Source organism: Grampus griseus (genome assembly GCF_964374135.1).
Source record: "Grampus griseus genome assembly, chromosome: 7".
In the NCBI taxonomy this organism is placed as follows: Eukaryota; Metazoa; Chordata; class Mammalia; order Artiodactyla; family Delphinidae; genus Grampus; species Grampus griseus.
The window spans coordinates 6357042-6374141 of NC_139001.1; the positions used below are offsets into that span (position 1 = coordinate 6357042).

The 17100-nt window shown below is 42.1% G+C and overlaps 1 protein-coding gene across 1 annotated transcript in view; it reads right to left on the minus strand.

The window, feature by feature from the left end:
* The window catches only part of TRPM8 (transient receptor potential cation channel subfamily M member 8), a gene marked incomplete at its 3' end in the record, with an annotated part of 102295 nt that overhangs the window by 51907 nt on the left and 33288 nt on the right, over nucleotides 1-17100 (minus strand). Inside the window, exons 6-10 of the mRNA XM_082658517.1 lie at nucleotides 16085-16257; nucleotides 15067-15241; nucleotides 13953-14020; nucleotides 11980-12177; nucleotides 5-107 (exon numbers count right to left, since the gene is read on the minus strand). Of these exons, the coding sequence (XP_082514643.1) occupies nucleotides 5-107; nucleotides 11980-12177; nucleotides 13953-14020; nucleotides 15067-15241; nucleotides 16085-16257 (717 nt within the window). The remainder of the gene's footprint in view (nucleotides 1-4; nucleotides 108-11979; nucleotides 12178-13952; nucleotides 14021-15066; nucleotides 15242-16084; nucleotides 16258-17100) is intronic.

Below are 17100 nucleotides of genomic sequence, written 5' to 3' on the forward strand. Positions count from 1 at the left end.
TCACCTTTGTACAATGCATAGGAGATAGCATTGCTCACAATTTCATCCCCAGCTTCTTCTATTTTAATAATGGTTAATAGGTGAGAACTTTCGAGAATTTCTTTGAGCTGGCAAGATTTAAAGAGCAGAGTTGTCAGCCAACTGATTTCAGGCACAAGGAGCATAAACTCTCTTGGTGAGGAATATTTTATTCCATTTTCTTTAAGACCACCTATAGGAACGTTCCAAATCTCCTTCCCTCTTCTACAGCACCTGTACCCACAGCATCTAATTTCTAAATTGGAATAGTGAGTCCTTGACCACAATGAGAATAAAGTACTGGCTCTACAAGGGCACATATATCAACAAGACCCTATCAAAAAGCTGAGAGAGGAACCCTCCTACATTGTTGGTGGGAATGTAAATTGGTACAGCCACTATGGAGAACGGTATGGAAGTTTCTTTAAAAACTAAAAATAGAGCTACCATATGATCCAGGCGCCCCACTGCTGGGCATATATCCAGAGAAAACCATACTTCAAAAAGATACATGCACCCCAATGTTAATTGCAGCACTATTTACAATAGCCAGGACATGGAAGCAACCTAAATGTCCATCGATGGAAGAATGGATAAAGAAGATGTGGTACATATATACAATGGAATATTACTCTGCCATAAAAAAGGAATAAAATAATGCCATTTGCAGTGAAACGGATGGACCTAGAGATTGTCATACTGAGTGAAGTCAGACAGGGAAAGACAAATATCATATGATATCACTTATATGTGGAATCTAAGAAATAATGGTACAAATGAACCTATTTACAAAACAGAAATAGAGTCATAGATGTAGAAAAAAAATTAGGGTTACCAAGGGGGAAAGGAGGGGCAGGAAAGATAAATTGGGATTGGCATATACACACTACTATACATAAAAATAGATAACTAATAAGAACCTACTGTATAGCACAGGGAATTTTACTCAGTACTCTATAATGATCTATATGGTAACAGAATCTAAAAAAGAGTGGATTTATGTATATATATAACTGATTCACTTTGCTGTATAGCAGAAACCAACACAACATTGTAAATCAACTATACTCCAATAAAAATTAATTTTTTAAAAAAAGCTGAGGGCTTCCCTGGTGGCGCAGTGGTTGAGAGTCCGCCTGCCGATGCAGGGGACATGGGTTCGTGTCCTGGTCTGGGAGGATCCCACATGCCGCGGAGCGGCTGGGCCCATGAGCCATGGCTGCTGGGCCTGCGCGTCCGGAGCCTGTGCTCCGCAACGGGAGAGGCCACAACAGTGAGAGGCCTGCGTAACGCAAAAAAAAAAAAAAGAAAAGCTGAGAGACTCATTGACTAGGGATGAGTGTGTGTGTGTGTGTGTGTGTGTGTGTGTGTGTAACACATGGTAGGTGCTCAGTTGTTGAATGAGTGAATAAATGCAGAAAAGAGAACAGAAGACCACAGAAAGCATCCGAGTGTGGACGTAGGGCTTAGATTATAGGAAGGAAATTTCAGTGTGAACAAAAGCCAAGACAACTTGGTGACTGACTAAAGCGACAAGGAATTCACTACATTATCCTTTGTGATTTTTCTTTAAAATTTAATTTTAAGACACTTTTTAAGATTCCAGAGCTGGGGGAGAGGCAGAGCCCTTGATTCCAAGGATTCAGGCATTGGCGAGCTTGGTGGGAGCTTGGCAAGGAAGAGCTCCTTCTGGAGGAGGAAACGAGTCTGGCTGTGGTTAGACTGAGTTCGAGATGGTGGTGGGTTTTCCTGGCAACATTTGGAAATGAGGGCCTAAAACTACAGAGAGTTTCAGCTGGGTGGAGAGGGAAGCCTCAGGTCAGGCTGGAAGGGTGAAGATGTGGACTAAAAAGGGCCCTTGCATATATCCAGAAAAGATGAAAGCTCTTAATTCAAAAAGATATTTACACCCCAACGTTCATGGTAGCACTACTTACAGTAGCCAAGACATGAAAGCAACCCAAGTGCCCATCAACAGATGAATGGATAAAGAAGATTGTGTGTGTGTGTGTGTGTGTGTGTGTGTGTATAGAACTGAATCACTTTGCTGTACACCTGACACTAACACAATACTGTCACTCAGCTACAGTTCAATTTAAAAGAAAAAAGAAAAGCCCTTGGATTTGGACTTTAGGAGGTGACCTCAAGGCTGCAGTTTCCTGGGAAAAATAGTGTCGGAGGCCCTAGTTCAAAGGACATCTGAGGGTGACGAGGAAATAAATGAAAACGGCAGGAAAACACAAGTCGCAGTGGGTTTGATGGAGAGAGGAGGAGGGGCTGACAGCAGGAGAGGAAGGGCCCTCTCATCACGCTGGCAGCCTTTGTTCAGGCAGAGGAAAGGGGTCCAGCCAGAAATGACAGGAAGGGAAGGGTCTAGGTCCCAAGATTCTGGGGCACAAGTGGGGGTAAGCAGCACAGAGGGGGTGAGACATCTTTTCCTTCAAAATGAAAAGGAAGAAGGAGAAGGTGAATATGGATATAGAGCAAACTGATGGGACCCAGAGATGCTGCAGGGGCGCCTACCTCATCCCCCCTCCCCACCCACGTACTCTCACCTCCTCGGATACTAACCCTCTACTGCAGCCAGTGTGACCTTAACTGAATACACTTGGATCACGCCTCATCCTGCCTCAAACGCTTCAGTGACTTCCCACTACACCTGAACAAGAACAAAACCCTCAGAAGTCCTCCAGTTTCCACCCACAGTATCCACCCTCATTGCCATCTTTCAACTCCTCGGTAGCCACGCTTACCTCACATCTCAGGAACTTTGCACCAAACAACCCCAGCCCTCACCCTTGAACCCCACCCATCATTCAGACATGGCTCCCACGCCACTGCCCCTGAGAAGCCCTCCCTTGAAAGGCCTTCCACACCAGGCCAGGCTCCCTTGGCTCAAGCCCTGTGTATCCATGCTACCTTTCTTCAGAACACCCTTTCTGTTTTGAAACTATACAATACATTGTATTGTAATCACTCAACATGAATTTTTTTCAATTTCTATGCTCTCTCTGAGGATAAGCACTCCCTGTTGCGTATACTGTTCTTTCTGAAATGCCTGTTCCAGTACCAGGCATACAGTATGTGCTCAATAAACAACAAATAAACAAATCCAGGTGTTCGAAATAAATGAATGAATGAATGATACCTTGGTTGGCAGACAGATTGGAAGACTTGAAGGGTCAAGTTATTGAGAAGGTGGGGAGTAGATACAGCAGAATAACTATGAGAGCACTGCTAGGGGAGGAGGGCCTGGTCCCAGTGGGGAAGAATACAGGGTCTCTTGAAGAGGATGAGAAACCATAAGGTCAGGTTAGGGTGCTCTTTGTCCACATGATCAGTAAGGTCACCCACAATTACCCTGGGAGGTTGCTCAATTAATATTTGATTGGAGATTGGTTCAAGATGGCAGAGTAGAAGGACGTGCGCTCACTCCCTCTGGTGAGAGCACCAGAATCACAACTAACTGCTGAACAATCATCGACAGGAAGACACTGGAACTCACCAAGAAAGATACCCCACAACCAAAAACAAAGGAGAAGCCACAATGAGATGGTAGGAAGGGCGCTATCACAATAAAATCAAATCCCATAACTGCTGGGTGGGTGACTCAAAAACTGGAGAACACTTATACCACAGAAGTCCACCCACTGGAGTGAAGGTTCTGAGCCCCACGTCAGGCATCCCAACCTGGGGGTCTGGCAACGGGAGGAGGAATTCCTAGAGAGTCAGACTTTGAGGGCTAGTGGGATTTGACTGCAGGACTTCGGCAGGACTGGGGGAAAAAGAGACTCCACTCTTGGAGGGCACACACAAAGCAGTGTGAGCATCGGGACCCAGGGGAAGGAGCAGTGACCCCACAGGAGACTGAACCAGACCTACCTGCTAGTGTTGGAGGGTTTCCTGTGGAGGGAAGGGGGTGGCTGTGGCTCACCATGGGGACGGGACACTGGAAACAGAAGGTCTGGGAAGTACTGCTTGGCATGAGCCCTCCCAGAGGCCACCGTTAGCCCCACCAATGAGCAGGTAGGTTCCAGTGCTGGGTTGCCTGAGGCCAAACAACCAACAGGGAGGGAACCCAGCCCCACGCAGACAAGCAGATAAGCGGATTAAAGTTTTACTGAGCTCTGCCCACCAGAGCAACACCCAGCTCTACCCACCACCAGTCCCTCCCATCAGGAAGCTTGCACAAGCCTCTCAGATAGCCTTATCCACCAGAGGGCAGACAGCAGAAGCAAAAAGAACTACAATTCTGCAGCCTGTGGAAGGAAAACCACATTCACAGAAAGACAGACAAAATGAAAAGGCAGAGGACTTTGTACCAGATGAAGGAACAAGATAAAACCCCATAAAAACAACTAAATGAAGTGGAGATAGGCAACCTGCCAGAAAAAGAATTCAGAATAATGATAGTGAAGATGATCCAGGACCTCAGAAAAAGAATGGAGGCAAAGATCGAGAAGATGCAAGAAATGTTTAACAAAGACCTAGAAGAGTTAAAGAACAAACACCTAACAGAATTAAAGAACAAACAAAGAGATGAACAATACAATAACTGAAATGAAAAATACACTAGAAGGAATCAATAGCAGAATAACTGAGGCAGAAGAACATATAAGTGACCTGGAAGACAGAATGGTGGAATGCACTGCTGCAGAATAGAATAGAGAAAAAAGAATGAAAAGAAATGAAGACAGCCTAAGAGACCTCTGGGACAACATTAAACGCAACGACATTCACATTATAGAGGTCTCAGAAGGAAAAGAGAGAGAAAAAGGACCGGAGAAAATATTTGAAGAGATTGTAGTCGAAAACTTCCCTAACATGGGAAAGGAAATAGCCACCCAAGTCCAGGAAGTGCAGAGAGTCCCAGGCAGAATAAATCCAAGGAGAAACATGCCGAGACACATAGTAATGAAATTGACAAAAATTAAAGACAAAGAAAACTTATTGAAAGCAACAAGACAAATAACATACAAGGGAACTCCAATAAGGTTAACGGCTGATTTCTCAGCAGAAACTCTACAGGTCAGAAGGAAGTGGCATGATATATCTAAAGTGATGAAAGTGAAGAACCTACAACCAAGATTACTCTACCTGGCAAGGATCTCATTCAGATTCGATGGAGAAATCAAAAGCTTTACAGACAAGCAAAAGCTAAGAGAATTCAGCACCATCAAACCAGCTCTACAACAAATGTTAAAGGAACCTCTCAAAGTGAGAAACACAAGAAAAGAAAAGGAGCTACAAAAACAATTAAGAAAATGGTAATAGGAACATACATATGGATAATTACCTTAAATGTGAATGGATTAAATGCTTCAACCAAAAGACACAGGCTTGCTGAATGGATACAAAAATAAGACCCATATATATGCTGTCTATAGGAGACCCACTTCAGACCTAGGGACACATACAGACTGAAAGTGAGGGAATGGAAAAAGATATTCCATGCAAATGGAAATCAAAAGAAAGCTGGAATAGCAATACTCATATAAGATAAAATAGACTTTAAAATAAAGAATGTTAAAAGAGACAAGGAAGGACACTACATAATGATGAAGGGATCAATCCAAGAAGATATAACAATTATAAATATATATGCACCCAACATAGGAGCACCTCAATACATAAGGCAACTGCTAACAGCTATAAAACAGGAAATCACAGTAACACAATAATAGTGGGGGACTTGAACACGTCACTTACACCAATAGACAGATCATCCAAAATGAAAATAAATAAGGAAACACAAGCTTTAAATGACATAATAGACCAGATAGATTTAATTGATATTTATAGGACATTCCATCCAAAAACAGTAGATTAAACTTTCTTCTCAAGTGTGCACAGAACATTCTCAGGAATAGATCACATCTTGGGTCACAAATCAAGCCTTGGTAAATTTAAGAAAACTGAAATCATAACAAGCATATTTTCCGACCACAACACTATGAGATTAGAAATGAATTACGGAAAAAAAACGTAAAAAACACAAACACATGGCGGCTAAACAATACATTACTAAATAACCAAGAGATCACTGAAGAAATCAAAGAGGAAATCAAAAAATAGCTAGAGACAAATTACAGTGAAAACATGATGATCCAAAACCTATGGGATGCAGCAAAAGCAGTTCTAAGACGGAATTTTATAGCAATACAAGCCTACCTCAAGAAACAAGAAAAATCTCAAGTAAACAATCTAACCTTACACCTAAAGGAACTAGAGAAAGAAGAACAAACAAAACCCAAAGTTAGTAGAAGGAAAGAAAACATAAAGATCAAAGCAGAAATAAACGAAATAGAAACAAAGAAAACAATAGCAAAGAACAATAAAACTAAAAGCTGGTTCTTTGAGAAGATAAACAAAATTGATAAACCTTTAGCCAGACTCATCAAGAAAAAGAGGGAGAGGACTTAAATCAATAAAAAGAAATGGAGAAGAAAAGAAAAAGGAGAAGTTACAATATACACTGCAGAAATACAAAGCATCCTAAGAGGCTACTACAGACAACTCTATGCCAATAAAAGGGACAACCTGGAAGAAATGGACACATTCTTAGAAAGGTATAACCTTCTAAGACTGAACCAGGACGAAATAGAAAACAGGAACAGATGAATCACAAGTAATGAAACTGAAACTATGATTTAAAATCTTCCAACAAACAAAGTCCAGGACCAGATGGCTTCACAGGTGAATTCTATCAAACATTTAGAGAAGAGCTAACACCCATCCTTCTCAAACTCTTCCAAAAAATTGCAGAGGAAGGAACACTCCCAAACTCATTCTATGAGGCCACCATCACCCTGATACCAAAACCAGACAAAGATACTACAAAAAAAGAAAATTACAGACCAATATCTCTGATGAATATAGGTGCAAAAATCCTCAACAAAAGACTAGCAAACCGAATCCAACAACACATTAAAAGGATCATACACCATGATCAAGTAGGATTTATCCCAGGGATGCAAGGATTCTTCAATATATGCAAATCAATCAATGTGATACATCATATTAACAACTTGAAGAATAAAAACCATTTGATCATCTCAATAGATGCAGAAAAATCTTTCGACAAGATTCAACACGGATTTATGATAAACACTCTCCAGAAAGTGGGCATAGAGGGAACCTACCTCAACATAATAAAGGCCATATATAACAAAACCCCAGCAAACATCATTCTGAATGGTGAAAAACTGAAGGCATTTCCTCTAAGATCAGGAAAAAGACAAGGATGTCCACTCTCACCACTATTATTCAACATAGTTTTGGAAGTCGTAGCCATGGCAATCAGAGGAGAAACAGAAATAAAAGGAATACAAATTGGAAAAGAAGTAAAACTGTCACTGTTTGCAGATGACATGATACTACACATAGAGAATCCTAAAGATGCCACCAGAAAACTACTAGAGTGAATCAATGAATCTGGTAAAGTTGCAGGATACAAAATTAATGCACAGAAATCTCTTGCATTCCTATACACTAGCAACAAAAGATCAGAAAGAGAAATTAAGGAAACACTCCCATTTACCATTGCAACAAAAAGAATAAAATACCTTGGAATTAACCTACCTAAGGAAGTAAAAGACCTGTACTCAGAAAACTATAAGACACTGATGAAAGAAATCAAAGATGACACAAACAGATGGAGAGATATACCATGTTCTTGGATTGGAAGAATCAATATTGTGAAAATGACTATACTACCCAAAGCAATCTACAGATTCAATGCAATCCCTATCAAATTACCAGTGGCATTTTTTACAAAGCTAGAACAAAAAATCTTAAAATTTGTATGGAGACACAGAAGACCCCAAATAGCCAAAGCGGTCTTGAGGGAAAAAAACGGAGCCGGAGGAATCAGACTCCCTGACTTTAGACTATACTACAAAGCTACAGTAATCAAGACAACATGATATTGGCACAAAAACAGAAACATAGATCAATGGAACAGGATAGAAAGCCCAGAGATAAACCCATGCACCTATGGTCAACTAATCTATGACAAAGGACACAAGGATATACAATGGAGAAAAGACAGTCCCTTCAATAAGTGGTGCTGGGAAAACTGGACAGCTACATGTAAAAGAATGAAATTAGAACACTCCCTAACACCATACACAAAAATAAACTCAAAATGGGTTAGAGACCTAAATGTAAGACAGGACACTACAAAACTCTTAGAGGAAAACATAGGAAGAACACTCTTTGACATGATTCACAACAAAATCTTTTTTGATCCACCCCCTAGAGTAATGGAAATAAAAACAAAAATAAATACATGTGACCTAATGAAACTCAAAAGCTTTTGCACAGTGAAGGAAACTACAAACAAGACAAAAAGACAACCCTCAGAATGGGAGAAAATATTTGCAAGTGAATCAACAGACAAATGATTAATCTCCAAAATATATAAACAGCTCATGCAGCTCAATATTAAAAAAACAAACAACCCAATCCAAAAATGGGCAGAAGAACTAAATAGACATTTCTCCAAAGAAGACATACAGATGGCCAAGAAGCACCTGAAAAGCTGCTCAACATCACTAATTATTAGAGAAATGCAAATCAAAACTACCATGAGGTATCACCTCACACCAGTCAGAATGGGCATCATCAGAAAATCAAAAAACAACAAATGCTGGAGAGGGTGTGGAGAAAAGGGAACCCTCTTGCACTGTTGGTGGGAATGTAAATTGATACAGCCACTATGGAGAACAGTATGGAGGTTCCTTAAAAAACTAAAACTAGAATTACCATATGACCCAGCAATCCCACTACTGGGCATATACCCAGAGAAAACCATAATTCAAAATGACACATGTACCCCAATGTTCATTGCAGCACTATTTACAATAGCCAGGTCATGGAAGCAACCTAAATGCTCATCGACAGACGAATGGATAAAGAAGATGTGGTACATATATACGATGGAATATTACTAAGCCATAAAAGGGAATGAAATTGGGTCATTTGTAGAGACGTGGATGGATGTAGAGACTGTCATACAGAGTGAAGTAAGTCAGAAAGAGAAAAACAAATATCGTATATTAACACATATATGTGGAACCTAGAAAAATGGTACAGATGAACCGGTTTGCAGGGCAGAAATAGAGACACAGATGTAGAGAACAAAGGTATAGACACCAAGGGGGGAAAGTGGCAGGGTGGGGGTGGGGGTGGGATGAACTGGGAGATTGGGATTGACATATATACACTAATATGTATAAAATAGATAACTAATAAGAACCTGCTGTATAAAAAAAAAATAAAACAAAATTCAAAAAAAATTTGATTGAATGTATACATTCATTAATTAATAATTCCACTCTTGGGCTTCGTCTTTTGGGAAATTTCTACCAACCCCATACAAGTGCATAATCAAAATGCCAGACGAATTTTTATTATTGTTGTATGTCTTCTGGTTGACTTGATTATAATTATGATAAATCATTAGCATATGAATAAGATGTGAATCCCAGAAAGAATAATGTAATCACAGGAAGTGAAATGTGTCTGACATTTAGCCTGCTTCAGACGACTTTCCCGTATCAGTTTTCTTGAAGCAGAAATCAAAATCCTTCATAAAGGATGTGGGGACCCATAAGGTGGCATGGCCCTCTGGGTGTGACCTGGTCTGGACTAAACAAGCCAACTCGCAGAAGGAGTAGGAGAAAAGTCACTAGAATGGACCCAGGGCCATCTTTGGTGGGTGAATTAAGAGTGGCCTATTCCCTCCTCTGTGGGCACCCTTGAACTGACACCAAATCTCTTCCATCCACCACAGGAAGTTACCTTGAGGACACTGCTCAACACACAAGGTCTCAGGTTGATATCTACGCGTGGGGATTGCTCCCCTGATGTGTCTGGAATGACTCAAACTGTTTAGGTCTGAATACATGGAGAACTGAAGGTAACTACTTTGGGAGATACATATTTTCCTCACCCATATATTCTCATGCAGAGGGACCTCCATCCAAATCAGGTCCCTAGGTACCCCCCGCACTGCTCCTCCGGGTAGGGGAGTGACGTAGCCAGTTGATGACTTTGGCCTTGCCCAGCCAGTCCTTTCCTGCTTCTCCGTTGGGATCTGCTCCTTGCAGGGTGCTAGTGCTCTGGTGTCCACTGTCAGCCACATGCCTAGGCTAGGGCTAGGCAGATGGGGGCCAGCAGTCATCCAGGGCTGCCTCTGTCCAGGTGGGTTCATCTGTCTCTTTCTGGGGCTCAGCATAAGGAGGCCCGTGGTGGCTGCACCCCTAAGCCACATCTTTCAACTTGGCTTTCATCACCAACGAAGCTGATATTTTGATCTCTCTATTTACCTAATTCTTGTGTCTGTCTCTCAACTGGACTTGGCCAAGATACAAGAAAATCCCAGCAAAAACTTTCATGTAAAGCCACCAGCTTCACCTTTTTCAGTCGAATCTGCAAAATGCAGCATCTCAGGTAGGAACATCATATACGCATTTGTCGGGCAGGGCATCGATGAGCACCAGCACTGACTGTCAGCTACAGACAGAAGGTGCATGTGCAGTTTTTAATCCTGAGCCTTAGTGATGAGGCTTAATCCAGAAAGGACTTGTTTCCTGGTCTCTTCGACCCTGCTGTACCTTACCGGGATTATCGCCCAACTGTCTACTCATGTGAAATTAAACAAAACCAATAGGGTCTCACTGTGTGTTAATTTCGTACAGAGTACCTGTCAGCCTAGAAGGCGGGGTTGATTTTTCTCATTATTTACAAGAATTTGATTTATCCGGGCTTGCTTTAAATAACGACAAAGGCCAATACACACTACTCTATATAAAATAAACAACAAGGATTTACCATGTAGCACAGGAACTATATTCAATATCTTGTAATAATCTATAATGAAAAAGAATCTGGAAAAGAAAGTTTTATATATCATACATACATATGACTGAATATATATATATGTATCTGAATCACTTTGCTGTATACCTGAAACTAACACAATATTGTAAATCAACTATACTTCAGTAAAAGAAAAAAATAATGACAAAGGCTACCGTGAGCAAAATAATCTTCACTACTCCAGGATTTCAGTTTGCCAAACTTGACACTTTGAGGCTCTTCCACAACTAAATACTGCTGAAATACCAAGCTAATTAAAGAACTTTTAAAATTATTTATACTAAATTCAACCTTTCACTCTAATGATGAAGTGGGCTGTATGATTAAAGTAAGTCTTGTTGTCTACAGCCTGTCATTTCCTTTATGGGAAAATTTCCAAGTGGCAGCACGTGCTCCTAAGAATATCCAAACAGCAAAGGCCATTTTTGAATGAGCTGATGTGAACTTACCTATGGGTATTAATGTGAGCTTTATCACAAACTGGACAGTCAACAGAATGAAAGTCATTTCAAGTCAACACCAGTCACGAAACAAGAGAGAAAGGTGAGAAAGCACAGCACTATGTTAAAGTGCTTTACAGGCTTAGCAAAAGCATGAGATATTTCGATTAGTACCTATTTCTTATATGATCCAATAGGAAAGGTGAGAGATTCTGAATTAATCACAGGTCAGTTAACTTAGAAAGGCAATTATTCTGTAGTAACAGCTTCTCCACTAGACATAGGTTCCATTTAGAATCTGCATTTCTAAAACAGCATCACAGGGGTTTTTTCCTCCCCGCCGCTGATAAGCTACAAAACACAGAAGGCTCAACGCTTGTTGACAGGGTGTAAAAGAAGGACTATCAGCTTTGCAAACAGACAGACTGGAATTTAAGCCTCATCTGCTACCCCTTGTGAGGTGTGGAAACAGGGCAAGTTATTTAACTTAAGTGAGCTTCAATTTCCAGCAAAAAACCTGGTGTGAGCCAGAGTGCAGTTTCAAAGTCACTGAGAAAGTATAAAGACCCCCAGCTGCGAGTGGAGTTGGGCACTGAAGGCGCTCTCCCTTCCCAGGAACTTACTCCCTGCAACTCACCCATTTGATCCAACTCTCGATCTCCTCCTCAGGCAGCCGGGACACTGTGCGGGGTAAGAAGCGCACCAACTTTTCCTTGATGATGGATGACGTCAGGGCATCCTCCACCTCCACCAGGCTGGCGATCACATCGGCAATCTGCCCTGAGCCTTCCACCACCACACAGGGAATTTTACTTCTGACGGAGGTACTGATGGCCTGGGAAAAGGGAGATAGAGTTGACCGGGTGATCAACAGAACCCAGCTCAGGACCGAGGTTCTAATCACATCGACACATCTCTGCACTTCATCATTTGGCGGGGCAATGGGGGCGGGGGGGCGGCGGGGCGTTATTTTCGATCAGAAGCAAACCAAATGTTTGCAACCACTTTAAGCATCAGAAATGTAAGCTAGTTGTCTGACATCCTATGTTAATACCAAACTCCATAATGAGGACACGTGTGACTGGCAAGTTTTCCATAAATAAGTGCAGTGGTTGAGAGTCTGCCTGCCGATGCCGCGGAGTGGCTGGGCCCATGAACCATGGCTGCTGAGCCTGCGCGTCCGGAGCCTGTGCTCCGCAACGGGAGAGGCTGCGGCAGTGAGAGGCCCGCGTAACGCAAAAAAAAAAAAAAAAATCCCTCTATACAAAATCGATCATTCCAAATACTGACATCGTAGATTTGAGTGACAGCTCTTAAGATGGTACTCAACATTGTCGTTGATAGCTTTTCTGATGGAGGTTAACAATATTCGTACTTTTAAGGTATGAAAATACCTTCACAGCAGCAGCCATACATCTTTTGTTATGTTGACTCCCATATTTCCGTCCTCAAATAATTTCCCTTGCTCCTTCCATTGAAAGAAAAGAAAAATATATTTGCTTTCTGGGCAAACACCTACCACATTTTTATTTCCTTGATAAAAATCACAGAGACCAGCATAGGAGAACCAGGTACGAAAAATTTTAATCACTTGACAACAAAACAGAGTGATGTACACGTGGGTACAGAAGAAACTGTGAAGCCCCTTCCTTTAGCCAGGAGTGATGTCTTCCTGAGAGAAGACATTGGCCATAAAGAGTGTGGTGCTTTCATCCAATCAGGGTGAGATCCATCTTCACCTCACTACCTGTGCTCCAGGTGGGTGTTGAGGCTGCGCTGGGGCGGAAGTGGGGATGATGAGAGAGTGAGCTGAAGGATGAAGTGTTCAGCAGGCGGTCTCCCCTGCCTCGCTCCTCTCTCCTGTGGGTTCTGGGTGGTGAATTGGCTGGACAGACCTTGTGGGAAATGCTATAGACGTACAGTACTCTAGGCCAGGACCAGCTTGCTGGAAACCATCATTCTAAATCTAAAATCCGAGAGTTAATAAATGGAACCATCTTCGATTACGTTTTCTCCATCCCTCTTCCTCTGTAATGTGACTGCTTCTTCAAGCATTTCCATACTGACTGTTTCACACTGAAAAAAAATCTCTATTTTAATTTCTCTCTGAAAAGTCTTTAGGTGCTTAATAAATACCTGTTGATGAATGAATGCACGTTGATGAATGATGGATGAATGAATCATTATTATAGAAAAGAATAAACAGAGAGAAGCATTAGATTATGATTCCAAATAACTCTGCCAGAAATTTCCTGTAACTGCAGGTGTATATGCTCATGGGGTGGCCATGGTTTTCCAACATACGCGCTGATTATGATCCCTAAGTCCTGTGAGTTCATGTCAATCCTTCTCTTTGGCAGGTTGATGGCCAAAGAGAGCAGTAAGTGCACGGACTATTCATGTTGCTACAAACTCTCTTCCTAAATTTTCTCAGCTGAGGAAACAATTTCAGCCTATTAGGGCAACACTGTGTGATTGGGAAAATGCTACCTACTTGCTGTAGAAAAGAAATGAGTCGTGTTAGATTAGGTGAACCCCAAAGCCCTGAAAATGCAAATTTGTGGAGCAAGCTCGTTGACTGATCTTCTAGAAAACCAAACCAAGACTCACTTTCAAAGTCTCTTTCCCACCTCCTTGGGCAAAACACACAATGGGGATCTTGCCACCGTAGTTGGAATCTGTAAAATATAAAACGTAAACCTTATTTTGGGCACATCAGAAATATTCACCTACCTCAAGGAAGTGGTGGACCCCGTGAGCCCAGGGTGTGGGGTGCTGGCTGCAGATCTCACAGACTTGACCATCTACCAGCTGATCACAATGGATGCGTCCCTGTGCTCCAAACCAGTAACAGCATGACACGGGTCACACTGCAAGTTTTTACTGATATTTAAAATGCAAAGTCTGTGAATGACTGACTTCTGCTAATAGACATTAGGCCAGGTTCAAGTTTATCCTTAGAATAATTACACTTTCACTCATTCGCATAATCCTATGCTTTCTTGAGTGGGTGAAAAATTTGCATAACTGTGTTCTTTCCAGTGAGAGTATTGCATATATCAATGTCTTCCTTTGTATACATCCCATTGAGAAAGGAAAAAGGTTGAGATTATCTCCAGCAAGTCCCTGTGATGGAGTCTATCACTAGATCACGAGGTAATCTGGTTCCACAACAGGACACATCTCAACAATAGGAAGAGAGAGAGTTATTTATCACTTGCCATAGCAAATACAGGCTTTCACGCAACTGCTGTATTCTCCCCTTGAAACCAATGTTTTAGGTGGTTCTAGTATATAGAAGTAGCCAATAACCAAAGAAGTAAACCACCTAACTGTTAAGCTAGTGGGTTGGTTTTTATCGCTTCTATCCTAGCTAACCACATTGCTTTGTCAGCGCAAATTTGCCGTTGTGAATTTTAATTTGTTCTTAAATGTTGTCGAGCAGAATGGACAGCAGGTTCTCTATACTGGGTGGGACAAACCAGGGTAGGACAAGGCAGCCTTTGTCAGTGTTCCAGCACGTTGAAGGGTACATATCAGGGTAACCTTGGCAGGAGCACCTCTAGTATATTAAAGAAGAGATATAACAGCTCTTCTTTGGCAATACAACATCTAACTGGGTGAGTTCACCATTCTTTACTCAATAATTGGGAGCTATTGTTGGTGGCGCTGCTGCTACTCTTGTTAGTATGTCTGTCTAAGGTCCCACCTCCTAAACACTGACCTTGAATAGTGCGCTCGGAGATGTACTTCTCCAGCTGGTTACGGAGCTTTGCCTCAACTGTGGGATGCCCATGGCAGCCGTTGTCCACAAGCAGCAGGTGGGTGTGATTGTTGTCCAGGATGTACAGAGGGTCTCTCTTGAAGTCATCCATAATGTACTGAGCTGAAAAATATCCCTGAAAAGCACAGAGAAACTTGTCTTTGAGATTTATTTGTTGGGCAAAATGCATGACGACATTTTCACAGGTTCATATTAAGGCTGACCCTTTGGGTTCAACTGATGCTCTTCCCAGATTCCTAAGTGCAGAAGGGTCTTAGAGATCTTATAGTACAGGCCATCATTTTAAATATGAAGAAATGAAGGCTCAAAATGGTTGCATCACTTTCTTATTGTCACATAAATGACCGGTGGCAGTGTAAGAATCAGATTCTAATCCATTTCTTGTTCCATTGCCCTGTGCTCTTTAGTATAAATTCATTGAAACTGATAGCGTTCAGGAAAGTGTGTGTGTGTGTGTGTGTGTGTGTGTGTGTGTGTGTATCCAGACACATACATTTGTATGTGTGTGTGTCTGGATAAGGTAGAGGTAGACATTGATACACACACACACGTATTTGTCTGTAATCCATCATATGCCAAGACCTATGACAGCGTCTAGAGATTAGAAAATGAATAAGATGGAGTCCTAGCCCTTGAGGAGCACATAGTTACAGGACCATGAAAAGAGGCAATTTAAATAGATACTTTGTCCTCGCACTTAATACCAGAGAATAAAAAACTAAAGAACTGACTCTAACAGGATTCGCTGGGAACAAATTTTAATGAGCAAAACACATCCACTGGTAACTCCTTCCCAGGAGTTCTTTGATTATGTCATCCTGAGGTTCCAAAGCAACCTTGTAAGGTCGACTTCCTTATGAGCTGACTCCATCCCAGAGCCCCGGTGTTCAGGCCAGAGCCCTGTGCCATGGTCTTTCTGCCTCGTGACCCCGCAGACCCCCTCATGTCCAGCCCATACCTCGACATCACAACTCCTGATGAGGGTGTCCCTGTTGGAGACCATGCCCCAAGCCGCGATGCCGATGGCCACTATGTTCTCCTCTGAATTCCTGCTGATGGTGTTATCTCTCACTACCTCTCCAATGTACTTCATCAGCCCATAATGCGTGCCTCCAGTGAGAATCCAGGCACCTGTCAACAAGAGAGAAGAACAAACGCTCAGCTGGCTCTGCATAAGTTTCCCATCCTTTGCTCGACCCCTAAAGAAGCCCCACCCGTGAGCACTAGGACGCAGCATTACTGGCCACACTTTGCACTGGGCTTGACCTCTGACCATATAAAAAGGAAGGAGAAGAAGATCTCCAAGTTTCTAAGAGATTCTGGTTTAAAAACAATACGGATTCTGGACCGCACTCTAACCCACATCATCAGACTCTCTGGGAGGTGGGACCAGGGAACCTGCCTCTTTAACCAGCCTCTCGGGTAGATCTTTTTATGAGTAATGAATGCCTGGCCTGAGGCTCTGAGCAAGTTAGGCAGTGTCATCATGGAAAGCGGAGCGCTGCGCGCCCAGATACCCCTCAGGGATCCTGGTGATCTTCCTGGCATGACCCTGGTGCCTACGACTTAACTTTACAATTACACAGTTTTGCACACTGGTATTTTAAGGTTTTTATTTGATGATTTTTGCAGTGTCAAAGGTGTTGCACAGTTTTGTTTTTGTTTTCAAAATTGAAGTAACTAATACCTACAAAATATTATCTCACATCATAATAGAATCTAAAGTTGGAAATGCCCCTAGTCTAATATGTTCCCCACACAGGAATCCAGCCTGAGGCTGGGTCACCAGCCTCCCCTGATTAGCTCTGGTAATGGAAGCCTCAGGGGTCCCGAAGCAGCCCCCTCCCCCAGCTGTCAGAAAGTCCTCTTGTTCATTTTTGTCTCCATTCTCTACTTTTGCTACAGTCTTCCTGATGATGAACTAATTTAGTCCTCTCCCACATAAAAGTCCTTCCAATATTTTAAGGTAAATGT